Source organism: Condylura cristata, unplaced genomic scaffold (assembly GCF_000260355.1).
Source record: "Condylura cristata isolate star-nosed mole 26May11 unplaced genomic scaffold, ConCri1.0 scaffold00003, whole genome shotgun sequence".
In the NCBI taxonomy this organism is placed as follows: Eukaryota; Metazoa; Chordata; class Mammalia; order Eulipotyphla; family Talpidae; genus Condylura; species Condylura cristata.
In genome coordinates this window covers 68,276,491-68,291,960 of record NW_004567104.1, presented here as the reverse complement: position 1 = coordinate 68,291,960, position 15,470 = coordinate 68,276,491, and the positions used below count along the sequence as shown (strand labels likewise).

Here is a 15,470-nt window from a genome sequence, read left to right as displayed (position 1 = left end):
ATTAATCATTTTTGTAGGTAGTATATACACTAAAACAATACTAACAGCTGATGTTTACCAGATTTGTTCATTTTCTTTATGTTTGTTGAAAGTTAATTTGGTACAAATTTATTGCGAACTTTGAATATTATATCTAAAGTATACAATATATGCACAAATGAAACAAATACATACAGTATAAATAGAAATTAACGGTTGTGCAGGGTTTTTATATAGCTTAAAATGAAACTTTTTTCTTTCTTCTGTGTTAATAAATGATAAGATGCTTTTAAAATAGCAAACTGCTAAACCGAAAAATCTTTTGAGTCAAATATTTTAATAACTTTGTTCATCTCTACAAATATAAAAACTGGTTATGATCTATAAATTAGAACATATCAAGATTTCTGTTTATATAAGCATCTATGTAGCCTAAACAAAGAAAATCAGAACTGCGGTAAGGTTTTAGGGTTACATGCAATCTTTTCAGATGCACCTTCAATTCTAAACAAACATTTTATAAAATGTAGGAGTTTGAAACTTACCTAGGCCCACATTATATGTCTTTTAGTAGTGTATCTACAAAGTTTATTCCTTTGCTCTTGTTTCTATAGCACCAAATCCTCTTTTAATTCCTAAATCTGTTTACAAACGTATGTTAAAGGTACATATTTATGTAATTCCACAAAAGACCCAAAAGTGCTGATCTTAAAAAAAAAATGTATTCAATGTTCTGAGCATGGATAGAGTTTTTCAAGCTTAGTAATTGGCAACTCTTCCATCCATGCCTCTGTTGAAGTGATTATAAAAGAATCATTTCCCAGAACTACAGGTGCACAACAGATTGGAGTCATTATGCAAAAGGACAGAAATTTGGAGAAAAACCCAGTGAATAAAACAGTCATGTTCCTGGCCATCCACATGCTTCTAGCAACTGGTTTTTTTTGTTTTGTTTTGTTTTGTTTTCAGCTCTATATAGATATACAACATGCAATATGCACAAGTTTTAATGGGCTAGAAGAAAGTCATTCAAGATTAAAAATGTGTGCCTTGAATTTAAACCAACTTTCAACATTAGAACTCAGCAGAGGCAAAAATGGAAGAAAGCCCCAACTTGAATTACTATATTTTGAAAGTTGAAGTTGATGTAGGGGAGCTGACAAATTGGGGTGCACTAAACAGTTTTGCAGAAAATTACACATATTCTTCTGGTCTTCTGAATTCCCCATATTTTCCCCTGAGCTGGTGAGTTTCTTAGGGCCATGGCACCTTACCCCAATGACATCTCCCAATCAAGACATTCTTAGGGTCAGCAATGCTGTTTCCAGAACCGTCTTCCAAGCAAGAAGTTTGACAGTTTATCGTTGACTTTGTGATCAAGTTTTCATGATTCCATAGTCAATACTGCCTAAGTGTAAAGTGACTTTTCTTGAACTGGTCCTCCAATTACTTAAAAACAACTGTGACAGGGATTGTGGTGGACAATTCTGGGTGTCCAGGTGGAGGGCGTAATGTGGTGACTTAAATCTGGCGAGGTGTGATTCTGTACCTCTGAATCATGCAGCGTGTAAACAAACGTTTACTTCAATGAAAAGTAAAATTTAAAAAAATATCTGGAAACCAAGCTGAGGAGCAGGGGTGTTTGGGAAATGAAGCAAAGATGAATGAGTCAGGCAAGTCAGTGTGGAAATTTATGAAGCCATTGATGGGGTACAGTCACAATTAAATTTGAAGGAAAAATGGAATGGGATGGAGGGGGGCAAAGGAGAGACTGGGAGAAAGGAGAATGAATAAACACTGGGTCAAAATATTAAAGGGAGAGTGGAAAAATAAAGAAAAGAAGAAAACCAGGCCATTGAGATCCCCTTACCCGTTGTTAAAAATACACATAGTACCCAGGTAGCGCAAGCAGGCATCAGCCCTGACAGGACCCTGGCATCAAAAATCAGGCAAGAACTCAAGCACGCTTGAGTGCAGGAGTGGGGGGTGCAGGGGTCCTCATTAAGCCCAGTTGAGGAGGGAGCATTCCTCGTCCCTCCCCCCACCCATTTGCGTTCTTGCTCTTAGCAGCTTTCCTAGCAAGTGGAAAGCAAGGTTTTGGTGTGAGGAAGTTGGCAAGTATTATCAAGGAAAAGGTGGGAAGTCCAGAAGCGTCTGAGAACTGAAGAGGTTTCTTGAGGCTGAGGTATGAAGAAGGGAAGGGGAAGAAGTGGAAGGAAAGAGTGAAGGAAGAGCAGAGATAAAACCTAGTGACAGAAATGGGGGTGGGGGCAGCTTGGAGCACAAGGGTCTGTCCTGGGGCGGATGTTCTCACCATTGTCCCGGCGGTTTTCCGCCAAGGAAGCATTATGAAACATTTCCTTCCTCTGGGTCATTGAGCCCCTCCCTCTCTTTGGATGGAAGTGCAGCTCGACTTTTCCTTGGGGACCTAGAGATGGCCCAGGCACGGCACTGGGTGCTTTGCCAACTCGGAGAAAGCCTTCGCTCTTCCTGGTGGAGAAAGGGGCGCGCGATCGGATCTGGAAGGGCGCCGACTTCCTCATTTCCCCTTTGCACACTTTCTAGTTCCAGCGATCCTGCTGGCCTCGGGACGGAAAAGTGGGGTGCCTCCGCATTCCCGCCAGCCTGGCCTACGTCCTGCAGCTGCTATTCGGTTTAAGGAGTTCGACTGGGCGGGCCCTGACTCTGGAATGAAGGACAGAAAGCGCAATTCCCCGGCTAGACACTGGGGCATGGAACCGAGTTCCTGATCACCATTTCGGAAGTGTGAAGCGGGGCCCTACAGAAACTTCTCTGTGGAGGGAAGGGGAGAAGCAAATTCAAAGCGTCCGGGCAAACACATTACAAAACCAGGAGCTTGGGAAGTGTCTCCTGAGCCCCTCCCCCAGACATGCTTTCTAGAGGAGCCGCTGGGCCGACCCAACTTGCCCCGAAAAAAAGTTGGGGCGAAGAGAGAGCAGCAACCGGGGAGGTGGAATGGGACGTTTTCTAAAAATGACCGCTCTGGCTCACGTTTCAGATTGGGGAGGAGGGGGCGCCCAGGGTAGTTGGAGTATGAGAGTGGTAGGCGACCGAGGAGAAGGGACTCTGCTCTCCACCCGACGGTCCCTACCCGGGACTGCAAGCTGCGCGCGAACTCCGCTCAGGCACCCGAGGGCGGCCAGGGAAGCGGGCGGGGGTGGAAGAGAGAACCTTGCCCCGCCGCGGCCCTCGACGCGCAAAGTGCGGGTCACAGCGCCCCTTCTGAGTCTTCAGCGCGGGGACAGACGAGCGGCGGGCGCGGCGCCCGCAAGAGGAGGTCCCCCTCCCCCGCCGGGGCGGTCCGCAGCTCGGAGAAAGGGGGCGGCGTCTCGGAAAGGCGGCCGGGAGGGGGGAAGGGAGGACTGCTGTCTTTTTCGCGGACTATAAAAGGGCTGCCCGGGCTACCCGCTTCTTACATTCGCTGGAAAGCGGCTCCCAGCCAGGGCCCTTTTCGAAGCCGGGGCGCACGGCTGGACGAGAGAACTGAGCCCTGCGCGGAGCCAGCAGCACCGCGGTCAAGGCTGAGGCCGGAGGCGGGCGCCGGGCCGGATTCTCGCGCTGCCCCTGCCCCCTACCACAGAGGGTCTCCGGGGCGCTCCAGCCCGCCGCAGCCACGGGGCTGGGCTGTGCCACCCACTCTGCGCTGGAAGGAAAAACTTCCCGCGCTCCCGCTGCACTGCCGCGCGCCCCCCGGAGCGCTCAGCGAGCCCCTTCCGCGGCCGGCTCCGCGAGCATTTTGCAAGAATAACAGTAATTACTAACTTTAGGCGCCCGAAGCGAGGACTGCCAGTCTCCCGGCTCCCGAGCCAGACAATAGCTCTCCGGCCGGGAGCGCTGCAGCGCGCTCTGCTCGCTCGGGGCTCGGCGTCGAGCGTGGTCCCCTCCCGGTCCCGAAGGCGCGCGCCGGCCGGCGACATGGGAAACGCGGAACCGGCGTGGCCCGGTCGCGGCTCCCAGTCTGCGCCCGCCTGGCTGCTGCTCGCGGCGGCCGTGGTGCTGCTGGTGGTGCCCGGCGTGCGCGGGCGCCCGGCAGAGGAGGACGAGGAGCTGGTGCTGCCGGTGCTGGAGCGCGCCGCGGAAGCCGGCACCACGCGCCTCCGCCTGGACGCCTTCGGCCGCCAGCTGAACCTGGAGCTGCACCCGGATCGCGGCTTCCTGGCGCCCGGCTTCACGCTCCAGACCGTGGGGCGCAGACCCGGGCCCGACGCCCCGCTCCCAGACCCCTCCGGCGACCTGGCACACTGCTTCTTTTCCGGCACGGTGGACGGCGACCCCGGCTCCACCGCGGCTCTCAGCCTCTGCGAGGGCGTGCGCGGCGCCTTCTACCTGAGGGGCGAGGAGTACTTCATCCAGCCCGCGCCGGCCACCGCCACCGTGCGCCTCAGCTCTGCCGCGGGGGAGGAGCCGCCGGCGGGGTCCCCGCTCCACCTCCTGCGGCGGAGGCGGCGGGGCGGCGGCGCCAAGTGCGGGGTCGTGGAGGAAGAGTCCCGGCCTGCCCAGGCCCCCGGACCGGAGGGCGAGGACGCCGGGGCGCAGTGGTCCCCGCAGGATCGGGTGTCGACGCGCTCTGGACAGCCCTCAGGTATCCACCCCAGACGTCGCTCGCTCTCACTAGTCTCTCCATTCATCCCCTGCTCCCCACTTTCTCCATGCCGCGTGACTTGAGGGTAGATTCGGATTCGAAGGCAGCAGCGTACGTTTGAGGGCTGGACGAGATCTGGTGTGGAGGGATGTGACTTAAGGTTTGGGTTAGGGGATTGATCAAATCCGGCCAGAGCACAGTTTCGCTTGCCGGAAAGATGAATGATGCAAAGGCGACAGACAATTCCGCGATTTTCTGCTAACGATGGCAACACGTTTCGCAAGGGAAGCGAGAGTTAGTAACCCAACCCCTTCCACCTTCTCCGAGTGTGGGCGTGTGCAACTTCTTTCCATCTGTTAATTTCTGTTTTAACCGGCAGGCCTGTGTTCTTTGCTCGGGTGGCGACTTTGCGCTTAGTTTTGTAACCGCTGTGCAGAGGAGGGCGGAGCTGCAGGGCGGGGGAGCGGTGAAGACCTCGGGAAGTGCAACCCTGGAGCCCGGAGTGCGGCGCCATCAATTCTCTTCCAGCGGCCCCTGTCCCCTTCCCGCTTTTGAGTGGCGCACTCCCGCCGACCGGCGGCGACCCGGCCCTTCTGCCGAACCTGCTTGGGAGGTCTGGCCCCGCCTCCGCGCCATCCACTGAGCCCCGGATCTGTGCTCCCTCCAGCGGCCATAGTCCGCTCTCTAGTTCTCTAGCCCTGTCGGAAGTCACCGCTGGTCCTCCCCGCTACGCTTCCTCGGCCTGCTGTGGGCAGTGCTTACACCCCAGTTCTTTTCATTCTATCGCTCTGGTGCCTTTTTTCTTTTTTAATGGGCTTCGTTTTAGATTTCTCCTCTCATCCCCATTTGTATAAGCAGCAGTTAAGTCCCGATTTAGGTCCGAATTTCACCTAGGAGTGGGGGTCAGGGGAGCCTCTTTATTAAGCAGCAAGCAGCACTAGGCAAGGATTTATCTCCCCCGAAGCAATGGGAATAGTGCAGTAGGCTGCAGGGCAGAGTGGGTGGTCCTTGTGCCCGGATTTGGCAGGAGCAGCTGGCAGGAGCAGCGCATTGCACCCCGGGGACCCCTGGAATGAGAGAGCAGAGCTGTGCAGGCTGAGATTCCTTCGGGCCGGCCCCTTGGCAAAGGCCCCAGCCCTGCCCTGGCCTTCCACGTGGAGCCCGATGATCTCATTCAGGATTTGAGTGTCTGGCCGGTGAAAGCTGACTCAGGGTGCACTTCCCGCAGCAGCCCTTGCTCCAACTTTCACTACAACTCAGTGGGACTTTGCGCACACTGCCTGGCTCTGAAAGTAGAATTTCAAAGAGGATAAAAGAAATTCTATTAAAAAAGAAAGAAATGTGCATTGACCTGAGAGGAGCACATGGCATTTTATTTTAAGATAATATTTTCAGTGAAGAGAAATGCAGCTATTTTTACGAGCGGTGTTCCATGCATTATGCATTTTGGCTTCCTTTGCTTGGACTGGTTAGGCTCTCCTTAACGATCAGGGAAGGCAACTGCTCTTGGCTAGACTGAACATACTGCCTTTCTTGTTTCTTTACAGGAACTGGAAGTGTAAGAAAGAAGCGCTTTATATCCAGCCCCCGCTATGTGGAGACCATGCTGGTAGCAGACCAGACCATGGCAGAGTTTCACGGCAGCGGCCTAAAGCACTACCTCCTCACCTTGTTCTCGGTGGCAGCAAGGCTCTACAAGCACCCGAGCATTCGGAATTCAATTAGCCTGGTGGTAGTAAAGATCCTGGTCATCTATGAGGAGCAGAAGGGGCCAGAAGTGACTTCCAATGCTGCCCTCACATTACGGAACTTTTGCAACTGGCAAAGACAGCACAACACACCCAGTGACCGGGACCCACAGCACTATGACACAGCTATTCTTTTCACCAGACAGGTGAGAGGAAGACTACCATCTGCCTTTGAAATAAACAGACCATATAGGGCATCTCTTCTATAAGTTGACACTCATATATTTCTCATTGACTAGCATGGTCAATCATATTATAATTTCAGTGTTCAGAGTTTGATAGTCCTATTTGAATAGCCTTAGAAAAATCCTAGAGCCACATGAAATACTTCCAAAAGAACAGCTCAACAAAACTGAACACAGATGCGCCAAAACATACATCCTGCTGAAAAGTTAGGACTCAAGGTTCATGCCCTGTCCCTACTCATGAGACATACCTTTACCCCTTGTAGGACTTATGTGGGGCTCACACTTGTGATACTCTTGGAATGGCTGATGTTGGAACGATGTGTGAACCCAGCAGAAGCTGCTCTGTCATCGAAGATGATGGCTTACAAGCTGCCTTCACTACAGCCCATGAATTAGGTAAGTTCCTCTCACAGTAAGAACTCAACCCAATTCATGAATTCAATGTAATAAATAATACTAATTTAGGAATAAGAGGCTTCAGGTTATATTGCTACCTTAGGGACCAGGGCTTCCTGAAACCACAGAATCTATTTTTCCACTTTTCTAAACACAGTCATCTTTGTTAGAATCCAAAGTAAGAGAGTAGGGGCATATGGTCATTTGTCAACTGAGATGTTTGTTTAGACCCTATGAAATGTAGACATTGTCTACCCTGTCTCCACAATAGATGGTCTCTGAAATACATTTCTTCCTCATAAATACCACTTTGGACCAATGAATCCCTGTTGGAAAAAACAAATTCAAATAGCCTGTAGTTTAATGTGGGTGTCTAATTGCTTCTTAGGCCATGTGTTTAACATGCCGCACGATGATGCCAAACAGTGTGCCAGCATCAATGGTGTGAGGCTGGATTCCCACATGATGGCTTCCATGCTCTCCAATCTGGACCGCAGCCAGCCGTGGTCTCCCTGCAGCGCCTACATGATTACGTCATTCCTGGATAATGGTCATGGTAAGATGCCGCTGCTACTTTTTCTTAATGGCATCCAAGCTGCCGTGGGGGAGGTTTCTCATTAACGCAGCCATTTCTTTTTATTTTCCCTGCTTCCAAATAACTCCTACGTTCTCGCTCATGCATTTGAGACCGTAAGTCCCAATAAAAGACAGTGCTACCAGCCCAGAGCACCTCCAGTTATATTTTGTGCAGAATAGTGATTTTCTGTCATTGGTACTACAAAACTACCTCACTGAGGATAATATCTTCATGTCACTTTCTAGCATTTTGTCTAGTAATAATTCTGCAGCTTTCAAATCGCATTGCTATATATCGCTTCTTAGGATAAGTGTTTTCTGAAACAGCTTCCCCTCAGCCTGCTTTCATTTGCTCTTCATTAATACTGGTTGGCATTTTTCTTGGTAGGGGAATGTTTGCTGGACAGGCCCCAGAGCTCCATAAAGCTTCCCTCCGATCTACCTGGGACCTTGTACGATGCCAACCGACAGTGCCAGTTTACTTTTGGTGAGGAGTCCAAACACTGCCCAGATGCAAGCAGCACATGCACGACACTCTGGTGCACCGGCACCTCTGGCGGGCTGATGGTGTGCCAAACTAAACACTTCCCCTGGGCGGACGGCACCAGCTGCGGGCCGGGGATGTGGTGTGTCAACAGCAAGTGTGTGAACAAGACCGACAAGAAGCATTTTGATGTGAGTTTTTCTTCTGCCACCCATGCACACACACACCCCTTTAAAATTCAGAATGGAAAGAAGCAGGATAAGCTAAAAGATTGGAGACGATAGTAAACACCCATCTGTGTCCTCTGGTGGGAATCTGAGATAGACATTTTCACACGGATTGTTTGTCCCGTGTTTTTTCCCTAATTTCCTAACAGTTCTCTCAGGAGGGGTCTAACACCGATGATTTGTGCCTCTATTTAGACTCCTGTTCACGGAAGCTGGGGACTGTGGGGACCCTGGGGGGACTGCTCCAGGACTTGTGGTGGAGGAGTTCAGTACTCTGTGAGAGAATGTGACCACCCGGTGCCAAGGAACGGAGGGAAATACTGCGTAGGCAAACGCATGCGCTACCGGTCGTGTAACATCGAGGACTGTCCATACACTAATGGTGAGTAGGAATGGGACACCCAGAAAGACGTGCCCACCAATGGGAAGTGGAGGTTTCAAAACGGGTAATAACATCACGTGGTCTCCTCCCAGGAAAAACCTTCCGAGAGGAGCAATGTGAGGCACATAACGACTTCTCTAAAGCCCCCTTTGGGAGTGGGCCGGTGGTGCAGTGGGCACCCAAGTATGCTGGAGTCTCACCAAAGGACAGGTGCAAGCTCATCTGCCAAGCCAAAGGCATTGGCTACTTCTTCGTTTTGCAGGCCAAGGTAGGTAGTTGTGGTTGTATTTAGTTTTTTCCTTGGAACCAAAGCATTGCTTTCTCCTTTTTCAGAACTTCTTTGGTACACCCGCTTTAGTTTACTGATAGCCTCTATTTCACATTCAGACTCCTTTCTTTTTGGATACCTTGGTAACTGCATGCAGCATTGCAGGAAAATATGAAGCTTGAATCCAGTCCTCAGTGACGCTTGCAATTATTTATTACTGTTATTGCAGTTCTAAACAATGAAAAGTTCTTTTACTCATGCTCAGAGAAATTAACATGGCAACCAGGCAGTGGTTTTGCAAAATAGGTTGGGTCTGGTCCAGGGTCATTGTTTCTGGGGGACCAGACATTGCATATGCAGATGGACTTATTCAAACGGAAGTCTCGAATATTGATCAGTCTCCTGTTTGAGAACATATAGCAGAAGCCTCATGTTGCTGAGGGGAGAAATCTGGCTTGAAGATAGAAAATGGAATTGAATTTTGAATTTGGCTAAGATTATCATGTGTCACTAGCAGCTGACAGCTATAAAAAAAAACTCCCCAGTTACAGATTCCACATCCAATTAGTAAGCACCCACTTTTGCCAGCTACCAAGCATGAAGGACCTAGGAGTAAACAAACTGCCAAACTGCCAAAAAGCTGTTTTCATTGACCTAACTAGAAGTGAGGTAGGTTTATAAACAAATGACAGCAATACTATAAAGGGTATTGTGTGTTATGTATAGAGGACTGTTTACTTACAATCAAAGTCGAGATGTAAGAGTAACTGGGAAAGCTTTCGTAACCATACCATTACATCTTTCCTTGCTAGTTGACACCCCAGTTACACCAGAAACATGTTTTTCTTCCTTTAGGTGATAGATGGTACCTCTTGCAGCCCAGATTCCACCTCTGTCTGCGTGCAAGGCCAGTGTGTAAAAGCCGGTTGTGATCGCATCATAGACTCCAGTAAGAAGTTTGATAAATGTGGTATTTGTGGAGGAAACGGATCTACTTGCAAGAAAATATCAGGATTAGTTACTACTGCCAAGTAAGTCATATTCCCAAGTAGCTGATCCTTCAGATGTAACGTTCCCCAGGGCTGGTGAAAAATACATTCTAAATGATGACCATGATTTCCATTTATAAGAATTAACCGGTGAGTGACAGATTATTCTTTTTTTTTTTTTCCCTGTCTGCAGACCTGGATATCATGATGTGGTCACAATTCCAATCGGAGCCACAAACATTGAGGTGAAACAGCGGAATTCGAGAGGATCCAGAAACAACGGAAGCTTTCTCGCCATCAAAGCTGCCAATGGCACCTATATCCTGAATGGCAACTTCACCTTGTCCACCTTAGAGCAAGACATTATGTACAAAGGCAGCGTCCTGAGGTACAGCGGCTCGTCGGCAGCCTTGGAAAGAATCCGCAGCTTCAGCCCTCTCCAAGAGCCCTTGACCATCCAGGTGCTCACGGTGGGCAAAGCCGTGCGACCTAAGATTAAATACACCTACTATGTGAAGAAGAAGAAGGAGTCTTTCAACGCCATCCCTACGTTCTCAGAATGGGTCATCGAGGACTGGAGCGAGTGTTCCAAGTCCTGCGGGCTGGGCTGGCAGAGGAGAGTGGTGGAGTGCCGGGACCTTCACGGGCAGCCGGCTTCCGAGTGTGCCAAGGAGCTGAAGCCAGCCAGCACGCGACCTTGTGCCGACCTTCCCTGTCCTCGCTGGCAGCTGGGGGACTGGTCCCCGTGCTCCAAGACTTGTGGGAAGGGTTACAAAAAGAGAACCTTGAAATGTCTGTCCCATGATGGAGGGGTACTGCCTAATGAGAGTTGCGATCCTTTAAAGAAACCTAAACATTACATAGACTTTTGCACCCTGGCACAATGCAGCTAAGCCATGTGTGTGTGTCCCTGGGGTGGGGGTGGGGGGTTGGGGGGGCACAAATAAAGGTGGGAGGGCTGGTGTGCTGAAGTCAACAGGGCTGGAGGGATCCCGAGTACCTTGCCAGTGATCAAGGAGTATGGGTGAGTTGGACGTAGAGGTAGGTAGCAACGCAGTTAGGTCATCAGAATATCCTCCCAGTTTCAGGTGTGATAGGGTAGCTAAGGATGATTATTTATCTCTGAGCAATGATATAGCATAATAAAGCCCCAGGCATTATTACTCTTCCTTTTGTTACATCTATGACAAGTTTAAACCAAAAATAGAATCAATTGTCAAAATAAGATTAAGAAGTACTACAACCCCCAGTTTCTTGGTACTGATTTATTACTTTGTATCCTGAGCGTGGGGCAATGGAAGGCAGCAGAAAGAGAACATGGAAGTTGAAGAGGAGGCTTACTTTACCTCACAAACAGCAGAGCAAGAGAGGGGTACAACTAGGATTCTTGGCCAGCGCTGTTGGTGCCGTGATTGTGTCTTTGTAAATGTATTTGGATGAAGTTACTGGTTTCTGTATTTGTAAAAGTAGGTGAAGTCTTCAGGGGAGGGGAGGACGGTAAAGAGCGTTGAGGTATCAGATGCTGGTAAAAACTAGACCAGAAATGAGCACCTGCCTTTCTGCTCCTGTGTAAGCTCCTGTAGGGACTTGGATTGACAAAGCGACTTGTGTCTCAAGAAAGTTTGATCACACACATAGGATGTAATGCCAGCACAAGAATGGGGTGTGGAGAACACGGTCCCTAGTGTTTGGGGACATGGGCATCACAAGGTGGGAGGCTACTGAGGGGTGCTGGTCCATCCCCAGCAGCTGGTCCAACAGTCATATCCTGGTGAATGTCTGTTCAGCTCTTCTACCATGAGAGAGAATAGGACTTTTCATATGTATATAGTAAAATATGTTACTATAAATTCTATGTACTTTATAAGTATTGGTTTGTGGATTCCTTCTGAGAAGGACTATAGTTTGTAATAAATGCCTATAATAACATATTTATTTTTATACATTTCTTTCTAATGATAAAACTTTTAAGTTATATCGCTTTTGTAAAAGGGCATATAAAAATAGAGTATTTATACAATATATGTTACTAGAAATAATAAAAGAACACTTTTTGAATATGTGTGTCTGTTTCTTTTTAAATCTAACACAAAAATACTGACTCTGAAGACAGTTTTCTTGAATTCTTTGGAAATAAAATTTTGTTCTCAAGGATCTCACTGGTGGTGCAAGGGATTGTCTCAGCACTATGAAGCTAACACCATCCACTGCAGCACGACTTAGATCCCCGGCCAGGGAGCTGACCCACATGGCACAGCAGGCCTCTCCTGTCTCCCCACTGCTCCCCTCAGCAGTGTATTTCAGTCAATCTACCTGTTCTCCACCCTGTCTCTAGTGAATCCTCACACATCCAAACCTGCACCTCTGGCCTTACCCCAGTTTTTGTATGCATGAATAAATATATTTTTTTTTTTTAAAAAAGACTTTGTGCTATAGAGTTGGCTTGCATGATTACTATGAAGGACTCTAGTAACACGAATAACATGTTATTGATGGAGTATTACACATTAGTAAATTCTCAGTAAATACTGAGAAAATATTCTAGATGTTGCAGGTTAAACCATGACAATCATGCTCACCCTGCTGCTATTTGCAGGATCCTGCTATTGCAGGATGAAAGCAAACAAGCACTACAGTCACGAATGCCACGGTAGTGTTCTGATAAAACCTTACAAATATAGGCAATGGGCCAGATTTGTTCTATGGGTCCCACCCACCAATCTGTGGTGTATATCATAAGTGGGGGGTGTGGGGGGAAGATGAATTTGTAGCAGGGTGCTTCTGGGAAAAGGGGAGACTCCAGTTTCCCTGATCTACCCAAGGGAGGGTGGAGCTGAGCAGGGAGGAAAAGAAGCTGGAGAGGAGACTGGAGAGGGAAGGAGCAGGGTGGAGAGCCAGGAGGAGACCTGAGGGAGGCACATGGAGCAGAGACCCATGAAGAAGCTGCACTGGCTGCTTGGTCCTGGGCTGGGTGACACAGATGTGGGTGAGAGACCCATGGGGAGGTTCGCTATGGCAGCTTTTCTCTCAGTTTTGATTTTGTCCTTTTCCTCCCAGACTTGTTTGACTTTTCTATGGGTATCCTGCTGGATGGTGCTTTAGACTTGTGTCAGGTGTTTGGGCCTTGCTTTGGGCCACTCCTGTCTGGCTGGGCACTTACTCACGAGGCGAGGGGTAACTTTGGGTGCTTGATTTGAAAACAATATTCTTTGTCTTTTCTGTATTGTTCACTAATTGTATTAAAGTTCCTTTCCATTTCCATTTAAGGTCTTATGTTTTATCTTAATGCAGCAGATGGCAGAACTTACTTAGGGCGGGCAGATTTGGTGGTTCTGAGGTGCCCCCTTTCCTGTCCTCAATTGTATCATGTAAGTAAAATAATGTGAAAGTAGTTAAGCTACTGAGTAGAAAATGACCCCTCATAAATAACAGTAGATGTTCTTGGTGAACCATCCCTGCCAAATGACCTGCGTTCTCTGAGAATCCCTAAGGTTTTTTGAAGAAGCCATGGAGTCATTCCTCGTAGTCTTTTGTAAATACTATATTTTAAACACTAAATGGTACATCAATGATTATGAAGTGCAGACTGCTTCTGAAGGAACTATTTCTCTCAGGAAATAGCTTATTTACTAGAAGCCTCAGATTATGTGGTTAACCACAGAAATTTCCAACTTTACATTTTCATCCTTTCTTCACCCTCCTTAAAATATTTCCAAGTAGTTCATACTAATTTCAGGTTCAGGTGATGATTTCTCCTTTGCCCTCAGAATTTTCACTCTAAGCACATAAATATGACATTCGTGGGAACCAGTTGCAAAGATCAAGGCATGGCTGGGAGTGAAGAATCCTGTTGGTCTTTGAGTTAGATTTTTTTTTTTTTTAAACCCCCTGGGCTAGTGAACCAAAAGTTAAAAGTCAAGTGTTCCAGTGTGAGAGGTAGGCCTGGTCTTGGCGAACTTAAACACTGACTTTTGCCAGGCAGCTCAAGACATAAACTGCTCTTTGCACCAAAAACCCAGCACAATGAAATGCCCACGTTTGTAGGGTGACATCCCCATAGGAAGTGACAAAGAAGACGCGTATACACAGACACATGCACACGAAACTAAAGCCATTTTCAGAACATGAGAATTTACCAATGAGTCTTTGTGTGTGTTGACTGGATGCAGGCAAAGGACAAAAGTTTCCGTATGCAAAGAGAGAAAAACAGCCAAATAGTTCTCTACCACCCTCTTGGTTCTCAGCCCCAGGGAATGCCAAACAACTTGCTACGTCGCCACATGCTTTTTCAGCCTTCTGCTGGTTGACACTTCTCTTATCAAACAACTGAGCAATTTAAAATAAGCTATTTTGGGAGCAAAGAGAGGGAAGTTCAAAATGCATCCACTTGTGTGAACCTGACATGGCACCTGCTTAATAGGAGAAGAGATTTTGTTTCCCGCTCAAGTTAGGCATAAATGATGAGCTGGCATGATTTTGAGTACTATGTCGAATATACCTCATTTTCAAAGCAGTGGGCATGAACCTTTTCTAGCATTTCCCTAGTGCCCAGATAAGCAGAACTTTTGGATCAGACAGACCTTTCACACAAAAGTTGGCAAAAAATAATTTCCCACTTTTGCACTATGCCTCCTAATTAGCATTAGAGATCTGAACATGACAGGTGGTTCCTGGGATATTTAATGTAGCAGCCTCAAAAAGAGTCAAAACTATTGCATATCGACATTTCCACTCTTAGGATCGATGGCAAATCATCAAAAAGGCTCCGAATGATTGCCATACGAACAGTGCATAAATCTGAATCAGCCATCAAAGGGGGAGGCTGATCTGATGATACAGAAGGCTGGTGAACAGTGCTGCAGGTCCGCCAGGTGTTTTTTAGAAGCTAACTCAGCTAAGACTCAAAGTTAAAACTATGATAGGGAAATGACCATCATTCATATCTTACAGAGAAGGAAACAGAGGTTGAACTTCTTGCTTGAGGTAGGACAAGTTGCAAGAAACTGAGCATGATCCCAACTGAGCTCTGTACCTTAAATGCCTACATTCTTTCCACTCCCGAGAATTAAATCATACTAACCTATTGAATTGTTCACACACACAAATGCATATTAACTAAGTATTCATTTTAATTTTCTCCTTTGTACCAAATTTCTACCCCAAACTCAAATATATTCTGTTTTGTAATAAAAAGGTGATTTTTTAAAAATAAGAATGCTGTACTTAAACAATGGTGTTCAGCCAGGGTGAATTCTTTCTAATCAATGATTTTCAGATATTGAATAATTTGCTTTTTAAATTTGTTCCCACTAAGGAGTTTTTTTTTTTTTTTTAAAGTTCAAACATTACACAACACCCTACCTAAAGGAAAATCAGTCAGGTTGGTATTTAGTTAATGCTAGCCATTCCAAGAAGTCAAGGTAGATAAGCTGGCAGATTTATTACTGACTTGATATTTTAATTATTTTCCAAATGGAGTTCCATTATATAAAACTAAACATACTAAAAGCATATTTTAAATTCAAACCTTTTTTTTTGGCCACCATTTAATACTGTTTTACTCCAAAAGGAGGATGATTAATATATCCCTATGAATCTAGAGCTACTGACTTTATAATTTTGAAAAAGTC

At 47.2% G+C, this 15,470-nt stretch overlaps 1 protein-coding gene across 1 annotated transcript; it reads left to right on the top strand.

Annotated features, from left to right (window-relative positions):
• Nucleotides 1–3,813: 3,813 nt before the first annotated feature.
• ADAMTS1 (ADAM metallopeptidase with thrombospondin type 1 motif, 1) lies at nt 3,814–10,747 on the top strand. Its single transcript, XM_004675319.2, has 9 exons — nt 3,814–4,582; nt 6,130–6,476; nt 6,782–6,914; nt 7,303–7,470; nt 7,879–8,165; nt 8,397–8,583; nt 8,676–8,851; nt 9,707–9,882; nt 10,034–10,747. Exons 1-9 carry the CDS (start codon nt 3,916–3,918, stop codon nt 10,731–10,733), a joined length of 2,841 nt encoding a protein of 946 aa, XP_004675376.1. The 5' UTR covers nt 3,814–3,915; the 3' UTR covers nt 10,734–10,747.
• The last annotated feature ends 4,723 nt before the right edge of the window (nt 10,748–15,470 follow it).

What these genes read in the sequence shown, in the direction of transcription:
- ADAMTS1 (XM_004675319.2), top strand. Translation starts at nt 3,916, where the DNA reads ATGGGAAACGCGGAACCGGCGTGGCCCGGTCGCGGCTCCCAGTCTGCG. An exon ending in CCGACAAGAAGCATTTTGAT is followed by an intron (nt 8,166 to 8,396) that starts GTGAGTTTTTCT and finishes GCCTCTATTTAG; the next exon opens with ACTCCTGTTCACGGAAGCTG. An exon ending in TCTTCGTTTTGCAGGCCAAG is followed by an intron (nt 8,852 to 9,706) that starts GTAGGTAGTTGT and finishes TTCTTCCTTTAG; the next exon opens with GTGATAGATGGTACCTCTTG.